The sequence below is a fragment of the Lampetra fluviatilis genome, chromosome 11, assembly GCF_964198595.1.
Source record: "Lampetra fluviatilis chromosome 11, kcLamFluv1.1, whole genome shotgun sequence".
NCBI classification, from domain to species: Eukaryota; Metazoa; Chordata; class Hyperoartia; order Petromyzontiformes; family Petromyzontidae; genus Lampetra; species Lampetra fluviatilis.
This window is the reverse complement of record NC_136285.1, coordinates 5,739,069-5,763,773: the sequence shown is the minus strand read 5'-3', so window position 1 is coordinate 5,763,773 and position 24,705 is coordinate 5,739,069. Positions and strand designations below refer to the sequence as shown.

General features: G+C 49.9%; 1 protein-coding gene across 1 annotated transcript; it reads right to left on the bottom strand.

The window, feature by feature from the left end:
• Nucleotides 1-612: 612 nt before the first annotated feature.
• LOC144934891 (vasopressin V2 receptor-like) lies at nucleotides 613-22,583 on the bottom strand. The gene is made up of 2 exons (XM_078861160.1): nucleotides 21,638-22,583; nucleotides 613-980 (listed from the first exon to the last, which is right to left on the bottom strand). Exons 1-2 carry the CDS (start codon nucleotides 22,581-22,583, stop codon nucleotides 613-615), a joined length of 1,314 nt encoding a protein of 437 aa, XP_078717286.1.
• Between the last annotated feature and the right edge of the window lie 2,122 nt (nucleotides 22,584-24,705).

Sequence of the window (24,705 nt, the reverse complement as noted above, 5' to 3'; positions counted from 1 at the left end):
CAATTGAGCAATGGGATGCGGCTCATGTCCAATGGTGGCCCTGAGCCTGTGATGGAAACTCCACAATACCATGCCAATTGTCATCCCCCCTCTATAGTTTGACCGCTATTGTCTTTCCACAAAATGGTTCTCTATTTATTGACCCTGGCGATTTAAAAGGCTAGGTTTACCCTTTCTTTCCTTTCACTGGTCGACTTTGCAATTCCACTCCCATATTCTACTTTACTCAACTGGGTTTACACGTCGCAATCATTGCTCCCCTTGAAAAAGCTAGGCAGGAGAGCCATGAGAGTAAGTGAGACGTTTGTATGTATGTTGAACTTCTTTCGCAACGTAGGTAGCCAACCTTTACTGGGTACACAAGTGCAATCTTAACACCAATCTCCTGACCGAGAGTTGAATCGAAAGTTTTCGGAACGTCGGTCAAGTGATTTTACCAGAACAGGGGTCGGCAACGAAACTCAATATTTCAAGAGCCGCAATGCAATGTGAATACGAGACGGCCCCTTAATAAATGACATCACGAAGCAGTCCCGCATGCGGCTACAGAACCCGCAGGTTGCCGAGCCCTTGGACCAGAAGAACACTCCCGGGGGATATTGGTCCCTTAATTTAAAATTTGCTGGGATCCTTACTAATCGTGCGCGAACTAATTAATTCGTTGGTTTGCTCCGCGTCATCCTCGTGCTGGGAGCGGAGAGCTCCCGCCAGGTGAACGCTGCTAGTCGCCATCGAGTCCTCGTGCGCCGTGGCTCCCGGCACGCTCCGCACCCAACCGCCAGTGCCACCGCCACCACCACCAATGCCACCATCGCTGCCAACGCCACCGCCACCAATGCCACCGGCGCCGCCTCTCCGCGCACGGCACAGCACGCAGGATAAGAGGGCGCGTGGAGTGCTCCCGCTGAACGCCATGTAGATCCACGGGTTGGTGCAGCTGTTGAGGCTTGCCAGCAGCAGGGTGATGGTGAACAAGGCACCTGTGGGACAAAGAAAGAGATTTCCCCCGTGTGGCTTAGAACGGACTTTTTGGGGCAAGTGCTGTTAGCGAGCACCTGTCAAGGCTGGAACGGCACACGTGGGTGTGGATGTCCATCATCACGGCCGCCCGGCCGCCTTTATCGCCCCAGTGGCGATGTTTACCTACCACGTGATGCACGCACACTGCCTCCTGTGTGCTCATTTATTTATTCACTTGCTCATGTATTTATTCACGTGACATTCACAACTGCCTTTCAAAAGTTTGGCTCAAGTGTTAGCCTATACAGCTCTACACGCACACAAAGAAGAAGACGACAAGATGTAACTTCGACAGGGCACTTCGTTTATGTCAACAAAGACAACGACGTGCGCTCGCGGGGAGCAGAATCAAAAGCGTACCTCGAGTTGCCGACACGCGGCCTCTTTTATAAGTTCCCAAGTCTGTTTCAAGCTGTTAGTCGATGGTCTCGGGCTCCGGGCTCTCATGCCATGACCGCGGTATCCCCTCGTTATACGCGAGGGATGCGTTCCGGAGGTGCTCGTGAATCGGACATTTCACGGATGATGATATTGGCCTACGAAAACCTATCTTTTTAATGAATGACCTTGGATAAATACACGAATACGCTATTAAATACATGACAAATTAAAATTGGTGATAATAAAAAGAAAGTCAATTAACATAAATATAAAAGTATTCAATAATAGTCTATACATGGCCTTACCTTAAATGATGATGATACGGCGCAGTAGACGTATGCAGAAACAGTGATGATGATAATGATGATGATAATTGGTTTTTTACCCTTCTATCTGGCAACAAAACTGACAACTTTTTTACAAGGAGTCATGTTTGCACAGACCACAATACCTGCAGGCTTAATGCAAACAAAAACATAACTCTGATAATGTATGCACTGTCCTTGAAGTTGATTGGTCCACACCCGAGACAGCTTTCCTTAGATTAGAGCCTAGTCTCACATGGGTTGGACCAGATGACGCCATAAGGCGCACAACTCAAAGACAATGCACCATCAGAGTATGAGAGCTCGAGGTAAGCATTTACACCATTGGAACCTCATTTGCCAGTAAAAAATATGATAATTGTTTTTTTACCCTTCTATCTGGCAACAAAACTGACAACTTTTTACAAGGAGTCATGTTTGCATAGACCACAATACCTGGACCAATCAACTTCAAAGACAGTGCATATATTATCAGAGTTATGTTTTTGTTTGCATTATGACTGCAGGTATTGTGGTTTATGCAAACATGACTCCTTGTAAAAAAGTTGTCAGTTTTGTTGCCAGATATTTTTTACCGGCAAATGAGGTTCCAATGGTGATAATGATGATGTTTATGATCGTTGTGATGTCGTTACTGCTCCTACATAGACGTAGAGTTCCAGATGCGATTCGCGGATAGCCAAAATCGTGGGTAGCGCGTCCGTTAATAACAAGGGAATGCTGTACACACAAAGACAACGAACCCCCGTGTGGTCTATACTGGCTGTTATGGCAATCAACATTTACGGCTGGATCCGCGCACGATAGAGTGGTGTGGACAGGACCACACCCAGCTCCATATGTTATTGTTATTACACCAGAAAAGCCTCACTGAGTCTCAGTAATCGTTTTCAGGAGAGTCCTGTCAATATTTAAGGTTGACTCACAGTAGCAGAGGCCCAGGATCGATTCAGATATTTACCACTTGATAGGCGTGGGTAGGAATTGAATTTGGGCCATCAGGCTCGTAGCGCTGTGTACTAACCACTACATTACCCCTCCCCACATGGCGATAAACGTACACTCGTCCACGCATGCGTATTCTGCTGATGTCGCACAGATATTTAATCGAGATTAGCTCATGAATTATACTTCCTGATATAGAGACCAATATGTTTGAAGAGCTAATTACAATGTGAGATTTACCTCCAAAATGAAATGCATTATTAAAGTAAACTGCCAAGCACAACCCTTCAACTGCAGCGATGATGAATGGCACCACAACAGCCAACTAGGTGCCATGCTATTCATGTAGATGACCTTTAAACTCCTGCATGCTTTAGCCTCACTTAATTACATGGCGCTTATTTATAATTACTGATAACCGGCTCCTCCGTATAGGGTAGTTAGCTGGGTGGCCACCACCCTAGGCTGTATCTGGTGAAGGGGCAAGTTACCCGTTTGTGTTACGTGTTGATGTTACTAATTAATGTGTTGCCTCTAAAGAACAACATCTGCGACCAAGTTGGACTCACTACATATATAATAGGCCACGTTTTGGGCAATAGCCTTAACAGCACATAAATAGAGGCCAAATGTAGCGTTAATACGCGTTGGAGACATCATGGGGCCTTGTTAGAATTGAAAAAAGAAAATTCTGATGACCAGCTTTTCAATAGGCATGTGAATAGTTACCCAATCGTAGCTGTCTGCATAACATCCTTCCATAATAAATCGGTATTGCGAAATAAACTAAATTGTAAAATCGTAAAATGTTGCTGGCACAATGCATTGTGCTTGGAACGCTTCGATTAGACGTGCTTGTGCACCACTACCAACGAAGCATCACCGAAATAATTAATATATTATTTATGTGCGGTGAAGCAGGGCTTTTGCTGGAAATGTTGCCGATTATATATTGTTCCAGTGCTATTGATAAACGTTTTGAGTGTTTTTTTTGCTCTTTATGAATGCAGACAGAAATTAGCTGATTTATTTTTTCACCTCCCTAAAGTTTTCGGCAGTATATCTGTACAGCATTGGGACTAACACCAACCTCGATTATCCACATCAAGAAAAGGCACACAGACTTATCAGGAAGCCGCAATGTATTATCTCCCAATGTTTATCCTAGAAATGACTCTGTGTTCCTTGGGCATGGTGCCTGGTTACTTACTCTGGCAAATATGTTCTGTGAACAAGTGTGTTTTCCTATTTTAAAGCACCGTCACCCGCTCTCATATTTTCTATCTGTTGTACAAAGAGGCACTCACGTTTACACACACACACGCACTCTCCTTTTGGTTTCTCCTACTGAAGGAAATTCATTATGGCGATACTGGTCTCTGCGGTGTTGAACGTCTGAACCGTAAGTTGCGTATCGTCAAATGCCTAATCATAATGACGGTGGGGTCGAATTCACTCTGGCTGGGAAAACTAAAAATATATATTTGATTGGGAGTCAGGTCTCATCACTGGGAAGCTATACGACTCCAAAAATAACGTGCCAAATAGGATATTATCCCGATTCCCCGCACAGTATGCGTGATGTAAGGAAATACTGTATGATTTTAGCCATGTCCGGAAGCATCCCACTTAGCGAGAGACCCTGCCGTTGTCTGTCCATCTCCCAATATGTGCATTACATAAGAAAAAACATTCCGTTTTAAAATAACAGTCTGCCGGGTCAAGTGCTGTTAGCGAGCACCTATGAAGGCCGGCACAGCACTCGATGGGGCAGGTAGCCAGCTCCACGCCCGGCCGCCTTTGTCTCCCCAGTGGCGATGTTTACACACCACACCAGGTACTCATTTGAGGCTAAGTCGACCTTGGGGATGCCCAGAACCGGTCCAGATAATTGTCACTGGTGTTGGCCGCGAGCGGGAATCGAAATCGGGTCGCAGGGTTTGTAGCGCAGCGTAGCGCTAACCGCTACACCACCGCTCCATATAAAACCACACAATAAAAAGGATAAATACATGCGCGCACATATGCACATATGTACTTCCACAAACATAAAACAAATATATAAATGCATTTATATTCATATAAAAACACCTTCATAAACACTTGCTAAATATCTGCCATACAGTACAATCACACACACTACACGTAACTACATACATACAATGCATACTGATATTCACACATGTGGGTTCAACTGAGTCGCAGACGTACTCTTTGGAGGCAAACACATTTATTGATACCAATGTAATGCGGGCGTAAACGGCCTCGCGGATATGATGTCACGGGGGGAGGGGTTAGGTCACGTGAGAGAGAGGGGTAAGGTCTTAAGGGAGAGAACCGGAAGAGACGGGAGGAGAGATGGGAATAGAGACAGAGTGAGGCCACGCAGGGCGGAGAGTGGAGAGTGGCGAGATCGCCACGCGGTGAGACTCGGCACCGTCGGCCAGCAGGTGACCGGGCACGGGAGGAACGGTGAGCAGCGGTGGAGCTGCAGTGAGAGCAGCCGGGGGACTGCACAAGGGAACTTGCAGCGGAGCTGCATCGGAGTGGAGACAGGCTACGGGAGCGACGGCAGCTGTCGAGCTGCCAAGCGGGGAGGCTCTGAGCGAGGGCCGTGTGGGACAAGTTGTAAGAACCCGAATAAAGGACAACGGAGACAGACACAGTGAAAGAGTCCTTTATTATACTGGTGTCACAAGTGAAACGGCATGTCAAAACAGCTCAGAAGAAAGAATATACCTGCGCCATCATCTGCTACATCATCCGACGACGACGACCTTCCTCAGGCGGTGGACCTGCCTGCGATGGAAGAGGAGATCCATGCGGGAACGAGTACGGGTCCGGGTGTACAAGATGTCGCCGCGTCGGTGGACCCGTCCGCGCCAGAGGACGCGGACTTACGATGGAGACAGATGGCGGCGCAGCTGGAGACCTTGAAAATCGTGCTGGCGCAATTGTGCAAGCTCGTCACGCCGAGGACGGCGTTGGGGAGGGTCGATGGTGGTCAGCAGGCCGCCGCCTTGCCTGCGCTGTCAGCGCCATCTGCCACGCGGCACGAAGACGCCATCTTGGGCGTGGCAGGGGAAGAACGGCGGGAAGCTGCCATCTTGCGCTCTTCGTGGCGGGGGGCCGCAATCTTGGACACGTTGCGATGCGACGCCATTTTGAATATGCCGCGTGATGAGTCATCTGCTGAGGACGGCGCAACATGGAGTCGCAGTCGTCATCTCACAACCGTTAAAAAATTCTCCATCGGTGGCGATTTGAGTGCTTTTGCCTGCAGATTTTTGGCGGCGGTGCGCTCTGCAAGGTGGACTGACGCTGAGGCATTGGAGGTTCTACCGACTCTTCTCGACAATGAGTCGGTGCGATTCTTCCATTCTATGAAGGCCGCGAAGAAGAAAACGTTGAGAGGAGTTTTCGACGAGATGGCAGATGCATACGAGCCACCGGATGATGCTCATCGCCGGTTTGTTCAACGCCAGCGAGCACCCGAGGAGACGCCGGTGGCATACAGGGGTGCTGTCTTGGAGTTGGCCATGGCCGCATACCCGGAGACGGAGCCTGACCTACTCGAACCTCTCATTTTGGGAAAAATGCTCGAGCTGTCCCGGGATTTGGGGATCCCTATGCCGGTGTGTGGCCACGAAAAGCTGACATCCCGGGCGGCCGCTAAATGTCTGGATGCCCAGTTCAATCTGCGCCGTTGGAAGCAAGTCGCGGCGTGGACGGGGGGGCCCATCATCGAGGGAGGTGCCGTGGGTTGGGATCCCAAGAAGGCGGTGTACGTTCCTGACGGGGGGGGCCCGCAGGAGCTGACAGCCGCCTCTGCTCAGTGGTCGGCCCGCAGTAGGCCGGGCCCGTGATCTGCGCCGCCGACGCGGGAGCATCGGGACGGGGGGCCTGCGGCGTGGCGTAACGACATCGACTGCTTCCGCTGCGGTCGTAAGGGCCATTACGCCAGGGACTGCTGGGCCCGTATCCCAGGTCCGCCCCAGCAGGAGGCCTCGACAGCGTACGTGCCGCGGAAGGATCCTCCAGGACAGACAAGCCGGCCGTGACACTGCAGGAGACAGGGGACTCTGCTCGGGGTGTGACTACCACGGCTGCGGGGACACCGAGCCCCGCCGCCCTTCCGACCCCGCCGCAGACACAATTGCGGGACACCCCCGACTCTGGGCCTTCAGGGATACGGGACCGGGACGTTGGCAGGCCTCCAATAGCGACAGGAGGACTTCATCCTGTCGCTCTTAAAACCCCGTCACGTTCCCGGTCTGCAGGAGGGCCGCCGCCCGTCCGGGACGGACCGGCGACCCGCACGCGGTCAAAGTCCCTTACGTTTCATTGATTTATACTGTTCGTGTTCTTGTTGTTATTGTTATATTTATTGTATGCTTCGTTGTCCTCGCATGTATGATGGTTGTGTTCGCTCGCATTACTTGTTGTTGTTGTTGTTGTTCAGCCGAGGTCGGTTGGAATTTTCTCTACGGGGGAGGGTGGTGTAATGCGGGCGTAAACGGCCTCGCGGATATGACGTCACGGGGGGAGGGGTTAGGTCACGTGAGAGAGAGGGGTAAGGTCTTAAGGGAGAGAACCAGAAGAGACGGGAGGAGAGATGGGAATAGAGACAGGGTGAGGCCACGCAGGGCGGAGAGTGGAGAGTGGCAAGATCGCCACGCGGTGAGACTCGGCACCGTCGGCCAGCGGTGACCGGGCACGGGAGGAACGCGGAGCAGCGGTGGAGCTGCAGTGAGAGCAGCCGGGGGACTGCACAAGGGAACCTGCAGCGGAGCTGCATCGGAGTGGAGACAGGCTACGGGAACGACGGCAGCTGTCGAGCTGCCAAGCGGGGAGGCTCTGAGCGAGGGCTGTGTGGGACAAGTTGTAAGAACCCGAATAAAGGACAACGGAGACAGACACAGTGAAAGAGTCCTTTATTACACCAACACAAAGGGATAACTGCCCCTTAACAAGATAACAACCTATGGTGGTGGACCACCAGGCTAACTACACTAGTTACAACATAACTAGCTACGTGACCACCAGGCTAGCTACACTAATTACACTGTAACGAGCTACAACGGACCGGACCACAGCTTGGGTCCAGGTCCACGTGTTGGTGACTCTTGTAAAAAGTTGACTAAGGTTCCTTCAGGATGAACAACAGCAGGAGGTCCCTCTGGGGGACCTGGCTTATATCCTCTGCGGCGTGGCTGGCTCCGCCCTTAGCCACGACCACCTTCGAGAACCCTCGAGCAGGATCTCGGGCCCTGACACGTGACCACCCCTAGCCCCCACCTGGGGGCCCTGTGTAGACTTAACTGGTCACGTGTTCTCTGGGGTCAACCAGAGTACCACGGCCCTTAGTAACCCATTCCCGTGGCTGGCACTCTCACACCCTATCCTGTAGGGGTCGGCACTGCACACCAAGCGTGGTGCCATCCAGCGCTAACGATCAGCGCTCACCGAACTTCTCTAGGGCCGGTACTGCACCCACATTCTCGTGTTGCCCGTGATGTCGCTACATCGCACGCCATGCCAGTGACATCCGCGATGTCACTACAAATATATAATGCCGGTACATCCGGTCATTTGGGTAATCAGGGGAGCGAGGCTGCTGCGCAGTATCAGAAGGAGGGCGTAGCCAGAGGGCGGGGGGAAGGCCCCGCTAGGGGGATAAAAGGGCAGCGTGCTACAGTAAAGAGGTCGTTATTGTGGGCAGCACTCGGTGGGTCGGGTCACGTCGTCAGCTTGGGATCTTCAATAGTCTCGTGTGTAAGGGGGTTACATGGTGTTACACAGAGTTGCAAAGGGTTAGTTACATTACACCAATTATAGAACCCGTCCCGTAAGGGAAGTGTTAAATAAAGACTCGCCTCAACTCACGTAGTGTGTATGTCTTTATTAAAGCACTACACATGTATCAGAGCAACGACATCATAATTCCCATTGACATTCACCTCATACAGTGACGGGGAAAATGCCATTTGTAAGTACTTATTAATGTACACATATTGCACTAAAATATAAACCTGTTGTTTCAGTGCTGCTACCAGACTCCTTATTTGCAAAATAAACAATACCACCTCACCGCCATAATCTACTGCAATCGCCCCACAGATGAGAGAGTACATTTTAATTAATACCCTTGCCATCTCCACTCTCATCTCACTCTAAACCCTTCCACGAACTCTCCACTCCAGCAGCCAATGCTTTGCATAGCAGCTTCCAGTCAACCTATTGCTCAGCGGGAGGTCAAGCGTTCTCATCTGCTGGCCCCCTGGTGTGGAATTCCCTTCTTCTAGACATCCATGCTGTCGACTCCTTGGCTCTTGTCATGCCCAGGTTCAAAACCGTCCTTTTGTCCTTTGCCTTTGACTGGCTGCCTCTCTATGAAATATACCCAATGTTCCTGCACAGCCTTTTGGCATACTTTAGCCTCGCACTGTTTAGACAAAGGTATACAAGAGGCTGTCTCTGGTGTAGGCCAATCAGTTTCAAAGGCAATGTATACATTATAATGTATACATTGTCTAACCATATCTGCACCTCCGATTAGCACGGTTGGCTACCTATGGTGCGAAAAAAGTTCAATGTACATATGTGTTTTCATGCTTTACTACAAGTATGTGTGTTTACTGCAGACTTGATGCCTTGCAATAGGTTTCTATTAGGTGTTTAAACATCTTAGTGCATGTATTAGTTCTAAAAAAGATAAAGCATTGTATTTATTCATCGTCTTGAGATGCAGTTACCTTTAAATGTTATCGTATATAAACCCAAAATCTGTAAAAGTGTATGATACGTCGAATATCAGGTCAAATATAAATAACAGGTGTGTTTTTATCTCACTGAGAGGAAGGAAAAATCACACCCTTTTGGCCGACGTAGATAGGTTCGAAGTAAATAACAAAAAACTACGACGTTTCGATCGCAACACAAGCGGTCGTCATTAGGTGGGGAGAAAAGGGGGGTAAGCCTCGAATGCAGCTGTTTTTAAAGGTTTAAAAGTGTGCGTAGCCCAAGTGTTAGAATGGAGTGGGAGGGGCACAAATCTAGATCAGCAGTGGATAGAGCATCCTATCGAGATGGAGTCTAGGCCATGATAGAGCAAAAGCTATAGAGATGGAGCCTAGGCCAGCAGTGGATAGCGCATGCAATAGGCATGATGCACTAGAGGTAGTCTAAGTCAGCAGTGGATAAAGTATGCTGTTATTAGAGGTCATCTAGGCCAGCAGTGGATAGAGCAATCTATAGCCAATAGTCTAGGCCAACAGTGGATAGAGCAAGTTAAAGAAATAGTCGTCTAGGCCCACAGTTGATAGAGTGGGGCTCCACACCTCAGCTCTCTCCCCAGTGGTTGCAGGCGGAATGAGTGGAGAAGGTTGTGTGAGGGGTTAAAAAAACTGGTGAGCATCAGAGAGTGTTAAAAATGGAAACATTGCAGCAGTTATGACTTAAACTGGTTGATAACGTCCTTCCAGTGATTGAGTATGTACCAATCATCTCGGTGGAAATTGTATCTATGTTTGTATATATGGATGGCTTCATGAACAAATCATTGTTGATGGCCAGTGGGCTTGCAAAGTACCTTCGTCTGAGAGAAATCAATTTCGTGTGAGCCAACCACATTAAAACAATGATCAACCACGGCCGAAGTGTTCGTCCTGCTATGTGTCAGATCTGCCTTATGTTCACGAACACGGTCCGAGACATGTCGTTTCCCCAATGTAACTACTGCCCCAGATACAGCTTAGTTTGTAGACGCCGTGGTATTGCATGTCAGGGATTACATCCTTCACAGATGGGATCAGATCACGAATTTTACGTATTGTGTTAAATCAAACCTGGATCTTGTGTTTGCTCATAATTTTGGAAATCTTTTGGTGACCCCTGCTATGTATGGGAAGGTGATGGTTTTGATCGGGTCCTCAGATGGTGATAGCTTTACGGATTGTGTGGTACAAATATCCATTCATCTTGAGAGCTTGGTGCACGTGTTTCAGTTCACTGGCTAGATGATGATGGTCAGAGATACATCGAGCTCTATGGTGTAGAGTTTTGATAAGGGAATTCTTTTGGGATGGATGGTGGTGAGAGTCAGGTTTTAGGTAGGCATCCGTATGAGTTGCTTTCCTGGAGACAGAGTGTCCCATTGAGCCATCTGGTTTCTTTTTGATTAGAACATGCAAAATGGTAGCTTGCCATCCTTTTCTACCTCCAAGGTACTACTGTACAAAGTAAACTATTGCCAGCAACTCTCGGGGCGTAATGCAGTCGCGCTGCTCTGCCGGAGACAGCACCCTACTCCCGTATGCAACCATACGCTCCACTCCGTCCACAACATGTGATAAAACGGCGCCAATACCTGTGTTGCTAGCATCGGTATCAAGGATGAGGGGCAAAGAAAAATCTGGGTATTGAAGGCCGTCTCGCAGCGTGGCAAACACAGCCTCCTCCTCCCCCCACCGAAATTCCTGTCCGTTGGCTGTGAGGACTTCGAGAGGCTTAGTGATCATGGCGAACATGAGGATGAAACGTCGATAATAAGAGGCGAACCCGACAAAACTACGCACCTCACCCACTGACTTGGGGGTTGGCCACGTCCGCACGCACGCAGTTTTGTCCGGGTCCGTTGATGTCCCGGACTCGCCGACGATGTGGCCTACGTACCTGGCCGATCTCTGCAACGGATGACACTTCTGTGGCTTAAACTTCAATTTAGCAGCCCGTATTTTGAGGAAAACTCTGCAGTTTTCCGAGGAGTTTCGAGGAGTGCAGTTTCGAGGAGCACCGAAGACAATGGCGTCGTCGAGGTAAATCAAACATGTGTCCCATTGTAGGCCTGCAAATACCGGTTCCATTAGCCGTTGGAATGTGGCCGGGGCTGAGTGAAGTCCCATCAGAAGCCGGTTAAACTGAAAGAGCCCTTGTGCGGAATGCAGTTTTTGGTCTAGAGCTGTCATCCAAAGGCAACTGCCAAAACCCCGACAGCAAATCAAGTGTGGAGAAGGATCACGCTCCCGCCAAGCATCCAATGAGTCGTCCATTCGTGGGAGCGGGTACGCATCGGCCACGGAGACTTTGTTGAGTTTGCGGAAATCCACGCTAAACCTCAAACTGCCGTCCTGCTTTTTAACAAGCACAATGGGTGCCCCCCACAGACTGTTGGATGTAGAAATTATGTCGGTGGCGAACATCTCGTCAACCGCGTGGCGCACATGGTCCTTCTCCTTGAGACTTAATTGATATGGGTTTTGATGAATCGGGGCGAAGTCTCCCATATTGATTTGGTGGTGTAATAGAGGCGTACAGCCAATATCGAATTTTTTTTGCTAAAAACGTCAGAAAACTCCTTCAAAAGTACGTGTAACTCGCGCCTTTGTGCTACCGATAAATCATTTCTCTCGGCGCAGAGCGCGTCCAACCACGACTCATCACAGTCCTCCCTCTGGCCCGTAATTTTCACCCTGCCCCACAGATGCAAAAACACCCAAAGTCCCTTCATTTTTCCCCTGATAACTCGCGGACAATGTGTGAGGCAAAACAGTGCCTTCTTGTATCACGGACGTCTCCGAACTGACATTCAAGATCTGGATGAATGGTTTTTGATCGCCCACCACCGACTTCTGCGCATACACCAAATTTCGGCCACGAACCGCCTTGCTAGAGGGGGCATCCCCTCCATGATCGAATCATGGCCGAGTTGTTTCTTCAGCCATAAGGGAATAAGCATCTGCACACCGGAAGGGATATGGACCGTTTGGTTGGCCATCGCTAGGACCAATACATTCGCCATGTGGAATAAAGTGGGCGATGATAACAATGACATTCCGCGGCCTGACGGCAACTCTATGCAGCCCTGATCCACAAGGATTTTTAGCGGTATTTTTTCTAGAAAATCCGTCCCTAGCAGGCATGGTACGGCTAGGGATTTGGAAACAAGAACCGGGCCCGTCAATCGAATGTTGCCAATGCATACCGTAGCCGATAACTGGCCAATAATGTATGGGCCCGGTTCTTGGCGGCAAAGCAGGGGATGGAAACAGGTGAAATGACGCGCGATTTTGGCGCAAACAATAAAAAATTATTTCCGAAATTATTGTCACCAACGCACCTGTATCGACAAGTATCTGCACCTCTACCCCCTCAATGGTCCCGCTAATAGTGGACGATCCCGCCGCCTCAGCGATAATGCGGTGTGCCAGAGCCGTCAATTGCGCGGGACTTCGTGGCCAACCCTTGCCTGCAAAGACACAATCGGCACATGGCGGACCCCGACAAAAATCTGCGACACGTGACTGCGCAACCAATGCATGAGGTGGAACAGAGGGCTGTGTGTGAGGTGCGCCGCGACTTGCCTGAGAACCCAGCAGAGAAAAGGAGTGATGATCTGCAGATGGCGTTGACGTGGAGGGTCCTCCCTGTTGAGCACGGCACCCCATGGATATGTGTCCTGGCAGCCCGCACTTGTAGCAAACGATCAGGCCGTCCCTCTGGCAAAGGAAAGCCCCCCTCGGCCGGCCTCGCCCGCCCTGGTGGTCTTCCTCGGACCTCCCCTACTTTGCAGTGGGACGGGAAACACCGGCTTGTAGATGCTGCTCTCCTGCGGGTGCTCCCTCCTCCACGGATGGTCCGGTGCTCGCCACCATGCTGGCACGCCGACGGATGTTAAAATGGGCCTCGAGGCACCGCGCAACTTTGATAGAAGTCAGGTTGTCATCCTCCGTGGCTGGTAAGATGACCTGAAGCTCTTGGGCCAACAGCAGCATATTTACCAGGATCAACGAATCCCGCCCCACCTGGTCCATCCCGGGAAATGCCGACTTCGCCAATGCCAGAAGTGTGATGCGATAGGGGAGGGGCGTCTCGGCTTCCCCTCGCCTACTCGTGGCAAACTAGTGGCACTTGGTTGACTGTGGAGGGAAAATGGCCCCCATCTGTGTGAGCGCTTGGGTCAGCGTCTCCTTTTCGTCGTTGGGAATGGCATCGAACACCGCCAGCGCATCGTCGTTGAGTGTCGTGGGGAGCGCCCGCAGCGCCTCCTCCTCCATCCACCCTGCCAGCTTGCAGGTGGCGGAGAAGCGATGGTGAAAAGCCTTCCAATCACTGGCCGCAATCATGAACTCTCAGACGAAGGGGAGTTTTTTTCAATCCACGGTCAGCTTGTAGCACTTTTGGCGGGAGGTTGGTCTTGGCAGGAGTCGCGTCCCGCACATTCTGAAAATTAGCAGGTTACTGCACGGTGCACGCCTCAGCAGTTTTCTGCATGCGGGAAGCAGCGACGGAAGTCCACGGACGTGGCATCGGCGTTTCGTCATCGTCCTCCCTCTGTAGAACAGCAGCCAGAGCTGCGATGGTGGCCAGGAGGTCGCCGAGGCACTCCTTCTTGGAGCGGCATTCCTTCCCTGGCAGCGGCGGCGAAGTGGGCTCCGGGTGCCGCTGCTGCGCCGGCATCAGGACTTCCCCGCGCTCCATCACCGGGGCTCCAGCACCCGGGGCCGTCTGTAGGATCACCCCGTCGTCGTCTTTGTCCGAAGACGACTTGGTGGGGACTTTACGTCTCGTTAACATCGCTATCCTCGTTAACACCTAACCAATAGATTACTTCTGACACCAGTGTAGTGTGATGTACAGAGGTGCACACACTATAGTTGGAGGCAACACGTTTATTAACAACCTCTCTAACCACTTCGGGTTCTCTAGCTAGGTGTGGCTATACTGTTCGCTATGTGCATGCGAGTTAGCTATCGCACACGGGGCAGTCAGCACACACGCTGCCTGACCCACGATGCCGAGCTAAGACTTCAACCGACGACCGACGACCAAAGAGCAAAGAGCGAAGAAACCAGGACCCCAGGACGATCCCCACAAATGAGCCCCGATGCCTCTCGGGGCTCCCCCTTTATTCCCCTGGCCGCGGCCTCGGCCACGCCCCCTTCTTTATAAAGTCAGGAGCTCCCGGCTCTCCGTCACGTGTCCCTCAAGCCTCCTATGGAGGTTCCCGGTGCTCAGCCACACTCCTGGAACAGTGGCTGGCGCTAACACCATAGTGACAGTGTTTACGTCACTACATATGTATGCAGCATGACCTCTATTGCCATGCTAATTAAAACATTGTTTTGATTGACTGTCCAGCCATATAATTATTGAATATGTTTGTGAACAATGCTTGGGATGTGATAATTGTGTTCTGGCTGATGCTGTGTTTATTAATAGATGTTAGCACCGCAATAACGCTGTACAGGTTATATCGTGAAGCATGTATATGCTAGGCAAAGCTCTCACAGCATATTAAATAACCAAACGAACTTTAAAAGTACTGTCTACAGCATTTAAACATTGAATATGAATTCCAATTACCAGCAGCTGTATTTAATTTAATTTATCAAAGTGATGTCCTGCTCAAATGGGCATTGAGGCGGTGCTCATCTCCCGTTTACAGCCCTGAACCAGTGGTGGGAATTCCTCATTCCTATGGCGGGGTTGAGTCTATCCATAGGAAAACCACTGTTTAATTCCCCGGAAAGTGGTAGTCCTTTTATCGACACTGGAGGATGGTAGGCTGAGTGAACCCTCAACTTTGATTTTATGAATTCATAGTCTTCAGAATGTGAACCACCACTTGGACATTATTATAGGAAAGTAAATAGAATGGCATAGTCTTCTTAGCTCATGTATTTTTGTTTGCTCAAATGGTCTTCTATTTACAATGTTAAAAATAGTGTGTATATGTACATCAGTTACCTAACCACCAGGCTGGATAATTTCATTATGAGCAGCACAATACATGTTTCCAAGTCTGGCACAATGTAAGACATACCATCTTCTATTGCAGAGGTGAAAGGCACTCAATACATATTAAATTAGATTAGATTTAGTAGCACATTGTCATGTTAATGAGGGCCAGTCAAGAGAGTTTACCATCAAGTAATTGGGAAATTCGTGTTCTGGCTCCCCAGAGATGTTTCTGCTGACTCAGGGTTCGTGTTGTAGCTGCTCAGAGATATTTCTGCTGACTCAGGGTTCGTGTCGAGGCCTCCAGAGATGCTTCTGCTGACTCAGGGTCCGTGTTGAGGCTCCCCAGAGATGTTTCTGCTGACTCAGGGTCCGTGTTGTGGCTCCCCAGTAGATGTTTCTGCTGACTCAGGGTTCGTGTTGAGGCTCCCCAGAGATGTTTCTGCTGACTCAGGGTCCGTGTTGTGGCTCCCTAGAGATGTTTCTGCTGACTCAGGGTTCGTGTTGAGGCCTCCAGAGATGTTTCTGCTGACTCAGGGATCGTGTCGAGGCCCCCAGAGATGTTTCTGCTGACTCAGGGTTCGTGTTGAGGCTCCCCAGTAGATGTTTCTCCTGGTTCAGGGTCCGTGTTGAGGCTCCTCAGAGTTGTTTCTGCTGACTCAGGGTTCGTGTTGAAGCTCCCCAGAGATGTTTCTGCTGACTCAGGGTTCGTGTTGACGCTTCCCAGAGATGTTTCTGCTGACTCAGGGTTCGTGTTGAGGCTCCCCAGAGATGGTTCTGCTGACTCAGGGTCCGTGTTCTGGCTCCCCAGAGATGTTTCTGCTGACTCAGGGTTCGTGTTGAGGCTCCCCAGAGATGTTTCTGCTGACTCAGAGTTCGTGTTGAGGTTCCCCAGAGATGTTTCTGCTGACTCAGGGTTCGTGTTGAGGCTCCCCAGAGATGGTTCTGCTGACTCAGGGTCCGTGTTGTGGCTCCCCAGTAGATGTTTCTGCTGACCCAGGGTCCGTGTTGTGGCTCCCCAGTAGATGTTTCTGCTGACTCAGGGTTCATGTCGTGGCTCCCCAGAGATGTTTCTGCTGACTCAGGGTTCGTGTTGAGGCTCCCCAAAGATGCTTCTGCTGACTCAGGGTTCGTGTTGACGCTTCCCAGAGATGTTTCTGCTGACTCATCGTCCGTGTTCTGGCTCCCCAGAGATGTTTCTGCTGACGCAGGGTTCGTATTGAGGCTCCCCAGAGATGTTTCTGCTGACTCAGGGTTCGTGTTGTAGCTCCCCAGAGATGTTTCTGCTGACTCATTGTTCGTGTTGAGGCTCCCCAGAGATGTTTCTGCTGACTCAGGGTTTCTGTCGTGGCTCCCCAAAGATGCTTCTGCTGACTCAGGGTTCGTGTTGTAGCTCCCCAGAGATGTTTCTGCTGACTCAGGGTTCGTATTGAGGCTCCCCAGAGATGTTTCTGCTGACTCAGGGTTCGTGTCGTGGCTCCCCAAAGATGCTTCTGCTGACTCAGGGTTCGTGTTGTAGCTCCCCAGAGATGTTTCTGCTGACTCAGGGTTCGTATTGAGGCTCCCCAGAGATGTTTCTGCTGACTCAGGGTTCGTGTTGTAGCTCCCCAGAGATGTTTCTGCTGACTCAGAGTTCGTGTTGAGGCTCCCAAGAGATGTTTCTGCTGACTCAGGGTTCGTGTTGAGGCTCCCCAGAAATGTTTCTGCTGACTCAGGGTTCGTGTTGTGGCCTCCAGAGATGTTTCTGCTGACTCAGGGTTCGTGTTGAGGCTCCTCAGAGTTGTTTCTGCTGACTCAGGGTTCGTGTTGAGGCCTCCAGAGATGTTTCTGCTGACTCAGGGTTCGTGTTGACACTTCCCAGAGATATTTCTGCTGACTCAGGGTTCGTGCCGAGGCCTCCAGAGATGTTTCTGCTGACTCAGGGTTCGTGTTGACACTTCCCAGAGATGTTTCTGCTGACTCAGGGTTCGTGTTGACGCTTCCCAAAGATATTTCTGCTGACTCAGGGTTCGTGCCGAGGCCTCCAGAGATGTTTCTGCTGACTCAGGGTTCGTGTTGACGCTCCCCAGAGAAGTTTCTGCTGACTCAGGGTTCGTGTTGAGGCTCCCCAGAGATGTTTCTGCTGACTCAGGGTCCGTGTTGTGGCTCCCTAGAGATGTTTCTGCTGACTCAGGGTTCGTGTTGAGGCCTCCAGAGATGTTTCTGCTGACTCAGGGTTCGTGTCGAGGCCCCCAGAGATGTTTCTGCTGACTCAGGGTTCGTGTTGAGGCTCCCCAGTAGATGTTTCTCCTGGTTCAGGGTCCGTGTTGAGGCTCCTCAGAGTTGTTTCTGCTGACTCAGGGTTCGTGTTGTGGCTCCCCAGTAGATGTTTCTGCTGACTCAGGGTTCGTGTTGAGGCTCCCCAGAGATGTTTCTGCTGACTCAGGGTTCGTGTTGATGCTTCCCAGAGATGGTTCTGCTGACTCAGGGTCCGTGTTGTGGCTCCCCAGTAGATGTTTCTGCTGACCCAGGGTCCGTGTTGTGGCTCCCCAGTAGATGTTTCTGCTGACTCAGGGTTCGTGTCGTGGCTCCCCAGAGATGTTTCTGCTGACTAATTGTTCGTGTTGAGGCTCCCCAGAGATGTTTCTGCTGACTCAAGGTTCGTGTCGTGGCTCCCCAAAGATGCTTCTGCTGACTCAGGGTTCGTGTTGTAGCTCCCCAGAGATGTTTCTGCTGACTCAGGGTTCGTATTGAGGCTCCCCAGAGATGTTTCTGCTGACTCAGGGTTCGTGTTGTAGCTCCCCAGAGATGTTTCTGCTGACTCAGAGTTCGTGTTGAGGCCTTCAGAGATGTTTCTGCTGACTCAGGGTTCGTGTTGAGGCTCCCAAGAGATGTTTCTGCTGACTCAGGGTTCGTGTTGAGGCTCCCCAGAAATGTTTCTGCTGACTCAGGGTTGGTGTCGAGGCTCCCCAGAGATGTTTCTGCTGGCTCAGGGTTCGTGTTGTGGCCTCCAGAGATGTTTCTGCTGACTCAGGGTTTGTGTTGAGGCTCCTCAGAGTTGTTTCTGCTGACTCAGGGTTCGTGTTGAGGCCTCCAGAGATGTTTCTGTTGACTCAGGGTTCGTGTTGACGCTTCCCAGAGATGTTTCTGCTGACTCAGGGTTCGTATTGACGCTTCCCAGAGATATTTCTGCTGACTCAGGGTTCGTGCCGAGGCCTCCAGAGATGTTTCTGCTGACTCAGGGTTCGTGTTGACGCTCCCCAGAGATGTTTCTGCTGACTCAGGGTCCGTGTTGAGGCTCCCCAGAGATGTTTCTGCTGACTCAGTGTTCGTGTTGTGGCTTCCCAGGAGATGTGTCTGCTGACTCAGGGTTCGTGTCGTGGCTCCCCAGAGATGTTTCTGCTGACTCATTGTTCGTGTTGAGGCTCCCCAGAGATGTTTCTGCTGACTCAGGGTTCGTGTCGTGGCTCCCCAAAGATGCTTCTGCTGACTCAGGGTTCGTGTTGTAGCTCTCCAGAGATGTTTCTGCTGACTCAGGGTTCGTTTTGAGGCTCCCCAGAGATGTTTCTGCTGACTCAGGGTTCGTGTTGTAGCTCCCCAGAGATGTTTCTGCTAACTCAGAGTTCGTGTTGAGGCCTCCAGAGATGTTTCTGCTGACTCAGGGTTCGTGTTGAGGCTCCCAAGAGATGTTTCTGCTGACTCAGGGTTCGTGTTGAGGCTCCCCAGAAACGTTTCTGCTGACTCAGGGTTGGTGTCGAGGCTCCCCAGAGATGTTTCTGCTGGCTCGTGTTGTGGCCTCCAGAGATGTTTCTGCTGACTCAGGGATCGTGTTGAGGCTTCTCAGAGTTGTTTCTGCTGACTCAGGGTTCGTGTTGACGCTTCCCAGAGATATTTCTGCTGACTCAGGGTTCGTGCCGAGGCCTCCAGAGATGTTTCTGCTGACTCAGGGTTCGTATTGACGCTCCCCAGAGATATTTCTGCTGACTCAGGGTCCGTGTTGAGGCTCCCCAGAGATGTTTCTGCTGACTCAATGTTCGTGTTGTGGCTTCCCAGGAGATGTGTCTGCTGACTCAGGGTCCGTGTTGAGGCTCCCCAGAGATGTTTCTGCTGACTCAGGGTTCGTGTTGAGGCCCCCCAGAGATGTTTCTTCTGACTCAGGGTTCGTGTTGAGGCCCCACAGAGATGTTTCTGCTGACTCAGGGTTCTTGTCGAGGCCTCCAGAGATGTTTCTGCTGGTTCAGGGTTCGTGTTGAGGCTCCAAGAGATGTTTCTGCTGACTCAGAGTTCGTGTTGAGGCTCCCCAGAGATGTTTCTGCTGACTCGGGGTTCGTGTTGAGGCTTCCCAGAGATGTTTCTGCTGACTCAGGGTCCGCATTGAGGCTCCCCAGAGATGTTTCTGCTGACTCAGGGTTCGTGTCGAGGCCCCCAGAGATGTTTCTGCTGACTCAGGGTCCGTGTTTTCGCTCCCCAGAGATGTTTCTGCTGACTCAAGGTTTGTGTCGAGGCTCCCCAGAGATGTTTCTGCTGACTCAGGGTTCGTGTTGAGGCTCCCCAGAGATGTTTCTGCTGACTCAGGGTTCGTGTTGAGGCTCCCCAAAGATGCTTCTGCTGACTCAGGGTTCGTGTTGACGCTTCCCAGAGATGTTTCTGCTGACTCATCGTCCGTGTTCTGGCTCCCCAGAGATGTTTCTGCTGACGCAGGGTTCGTGTTGAGGCTCCCCAGAGATGTTTCTGCTGACTCAGGGTTCGTGTTGAGGCTCCCCGGAGATGTTTCTGCTGACTCAGGGTTCGTGTTGAGGCTCCCCAGAGATGTTTCTGCTGACTCAGGGTTCGTGTTGAGGCTCCTCAGAGATGCTTCTGCTGACTCAGGGTTCGTGTTGACGCTTCCCAGAGATGTTTCTGCTGGCTGAGGGTTCGGCAACCTGCGGCTCTTTTGTTACCTCCTTGCGGGCAGCCGTTTTTTTTACTTAAATCTTAAAAAACACAATTTAGCATAAAGGTAATGTATTTCATATGGCAGGGAATGGGTCGCTATGGAATGTCTTGGAGACAACAAAAATGCATAACAGTATTGTTAAAGTTATTGTAAAAGTTTTGTTAAAGTTGTATTATTAAAGAATGACTAAGGTGGGGTGGAGGGACGAAATAGACGTAGTTTATTCCATCACTTATTTTGTTCATTTACGTCATAAGGTGTTTGTCATCCGCTGTATACCTGCTTCTGTGTCTGTGTGTACGAGTAGCTCAAAGACAAAAACATGGCTCTGCTTCTTTGAAAGATTGTCGACCTCTGTGCTAGCTTGTGCTGCCTTGCTGTGTGTGTGTATAAAAATACGCGGTAGCGCAGTGGCTATTGACCTGCACAGCGAACCTAGTGATCCGAGTTCAATTCCTGGCCACGACAAATCAACTCAACCTTGTGCACATCTGGTGTGAAGTTTGAACATCCGCACTGGGAGAGCAATGCAGCCGACGGGCGTGATGCTGTCCGCACCACCATAACTCGTTTGCTGTGCCAGCCTTCATAGCAGCTCGCTAACAGCCCTTGCTTCAACGGCACGTATTTACTATATGAGGCTTTGCGTGTTATTTTTTTGCATGCAGATGTTACTGTGTAAGGTGTTCAGATTATAAAATCAGGGATATTGTTTTTACTTTTTAATATAATAATCGTATGTAGTCTAAGGAATATGTTCTGAAACAGATGTATTGACATTCTTTTTTTTCGGAGCAGATGGTGTTATATTCTTTGCAACCCTCACTTTAAATTGCCAATGATATGCTCTTACCCAGACCCATAAAATAACTACTGTTATCATTAACTAGAGAACCATATTATCACTGGAGAGACATTACATTTATCTTTAAATACCCAAACAGTTAACGAATGTATGATTGTGCTATGAATTGCCTTACCTCTGTATTACTCATCCGGAATATTCACCACTAGTTCACGGCTGAATCATTCTCAGACGATGACTTGAATGAACAAATATGCTGTTCGTGCAACGCTCTGTTACTTAAATGGTTGAATTATATTAGCCTGCCAAGTGTTTTTAGTCACCCGTTTGAGTACAATGGACTTAAATCGCTGGTGATTGCCATGGAACACATCCTCGATGCGTGTTATCCACCCACAGCAGCGCTTGACGACAGCCAGGCGTATAAGCACGAGACGTGCAACTTAAGCATCAAAAACAAACGAGGCTGGACAGCAGCCAGTCTGCCCCTGGTGGGTTAAAGTTTACCTTCGAACGGTGGATTGGGATCCCACACGCTCCACAGCTGCGCTACGAAGAACGGCAACCAGCAGAGGACGTATACGATCACGATAACCAGGGTCATCTTCACCGTCTTCACCATCGCCCTCGAGACACCGGTCACGCTGCTCACCCGCGTCATGGTCACAGCTTGCGTCTGACCCCTGTGCAGGGCGGCCACCTCCTCCTCGTCCTCTTGCCGCTTCTGCTGCCGCCGCCGCTGCTTCCGCCGCCGCCGCAGCAGCAGCGTGTCCTTGTGCACGTGCGGCGTCTTGAAGTAGATGTTCAGCCGGATGACGCGACAGATCTTGGTCTGGCACCACACGAGCACGGCGGTGGGTACCACAAATATGGCCATGGCCATCCAGGTGATGTACGCCTTGACGCCCCACATCGGCTGGAATGTCCCCCAGCAGTCGTAGACGCCCGGGTAGACCTCGCCCTTGGCGAAGATGACCGCCTGGGGCACGCTGAGCAGCAGCGAGACCACCCACACGGCGCACACGGGCGCGTTCCAGTAAGCCATACGCTTCTTGAAGGTGACCATGGGGAAGCAGACCGCCTGGTATCGGTCCACCGTCATGCCCACGATCATGTAGGTGGAGGCAAACATGCCCACGATCTGCATGTACTTGATGAATCGGCAGGCGAAGTCGGACGCGAGGAACACGTCGGTGATGTCCCACGCGAGCTGCGGCAGCACCTGGAAGAAAGCCACCACCAGGTCGGCGAGGCACAGGTGCACCATGAACACGTGCATGCGTGACGCGTGCTTGCGCCGTCGGAAGAGCGCCGTGAGCAGCACCGAGTTACCAAGTGTGGTGCATGCGAACATGGCGAACAGCACCGCCACCTCGGCTCTCGCCAGCGCCTCGTTGCGCTCGCCGCGCGACGCGGAGCCGTTGGCTCTGGCCGCGGTGCCGCTGACGTTCATGGCCGAACCGCGCGCGCGCGCCACCACGGAGGTCGTCTCACTGCTGTGGCGATGAGTGGCTCAATCGCGTCGGGTCTTCTCTCCCTCTCTCCACGCTCTCCCTCCCACTCACCCTCGCTCACTCTTACTTGCGCTCTTTCTGTTCGTGTGTGTGTGCGTGGCGAGTGATGCAGGTTAAAGGGAGAATGTGGACTCTGAATTGGCAGTTCACGTGCAGGGACCTGTCCATTCATCCATCAGGCCATTCATCCGTAAAACCGCCCATTCTTTCTCTCATTCATTCATGGGTATGAGCTTCATGCTGTGCATGTGTCGTAGCCTGATTGTGGTGATGACAAATGTTTAACGAGATTGAAATGTATTATTGGTTCTTTCGGTAAAGTCACGTAGAAGGGAAATAATAAAATAATACAAAATTTAAACAATAAACGTGGTGCTAACGTTAAGGAAAAAACGCCACTTTTTTCAAATTTTCTTGCTATGGTTTTCACACCTGATGATGATGATGATTGCTTGTGTTGCAATCGAAACGTCGTGAGAATTGTATTGTTTTATTTTTATTATTTTATTATTTCCCTTCTACGTGACTTTACCGAAAGAACCAATAATATGAATCCCTGCAGTCACGAAAGCTTTAAATCGAAATTTAGATTAAAATGTTTAACTTTGAAGACGTTTGCTTTTATACATTATTGCATAATTATTGTTTGGCATTTCACATTATTTTTATGGCTTTATATGACTTCATATACATACACATTGTGTATACCAACTGGATATATAGTAATCATACTCGTACAATATACTAAGGGTGCTTTTCTCTTTTGAATGTAAGTGTAGTAATATATCATCTATTCACTATATGGCACGGCAACCTTATGAAATTAATGTTGAGGTTTAAATTTTATAAAAACACCTGAACCCAATTTATTTTGCTTTCTTATTTCATTAATATAATTTTAAATGGCATGACATTCATGGTACAGCCTACTTGGTTGAGATGGTGAGATCGGAGAATCTGGATCATTCACGGCTCCCGGTGTAAATTTAAAGCCTTAACGCATTAAGCATTCAGAGTCTGAAACCCATTACGTTCCAGCTCCAGCTGAAACAATTCGTTATTCAGGTCCACATGGAAGGGATGTGAAATATGGTACCGCTTTCGCAATGAGGACCTGGATGTAATGAACACGAGTGTGATGTGACATCAAATTAGGCAAAAAACCCAACGGCAACCTGGGACCAACTTCAGTGAAAACTAGAACGGTACCTTTTTGCCAGCATCAAAGTATGAAAAATAAGAACATGTTTTACCCTTTCTGGCAATTAAAACCGGTGTTCAGATGTTACTTTGATACTGGCATAAGGTCCCATGATATGCCTGCTCACCCCGAGCTATAAATGCTGTGATACGTGCATTGTCTTTGTACTGTTCGCCTTTTGGCGTTCTCTGGTCCAACACTGGTGAGACTAAACCATGCAGAAGGTTGTCTCTGGCGTAGGCTAACGAGTTTCAAAGGCAATGCATATATTATCAGAGCATGTTTGTTTGCATGTGCACCACGAGTAGCGTGTGTGGTTAATGCAGGCTTGATTCCCTGCAGAGTTTCAATTTGACAGAAGAGACTCTTGAAGATGACCCCAGGGTCAAGGGCAGCCTGGGACTGCAGTGAATGAGGAACACATCAAGGCTCTACAATAAACCAATTGATGTTTGAACATCTTAACAGCTTCTTCTTGGTTCTTTCGGTAAAGTCACGTAGAAGGGAAATAATAAAATAATAAGAGATAGCCCTGTTCTTCGACTGAGGACGGCTGCTTGCGTTGTGGCCGAAACGTCGAGAAAATTGTATTTTATTATGTTTTATTTTTATTATTTTATTATTTCCCTTCTACGTGACTTTACCGAAAGAACCAAGAATATGAATCCCTGAAGTCACGAAAGCTTTAAATCGAAATCTTAACAACTGTTTTATTGCCAGAAAGGGTAAAACCTATTTTTATTTTCCATGCAAAATAGAACGTTTGCTGCTTACGCTTTGCGCATCAAACCTTTCCATAGAAAGTTGTCATGGAAGGTTTCGTGACATCATCAATCGCATCACACACGAGGCTCGTGGTT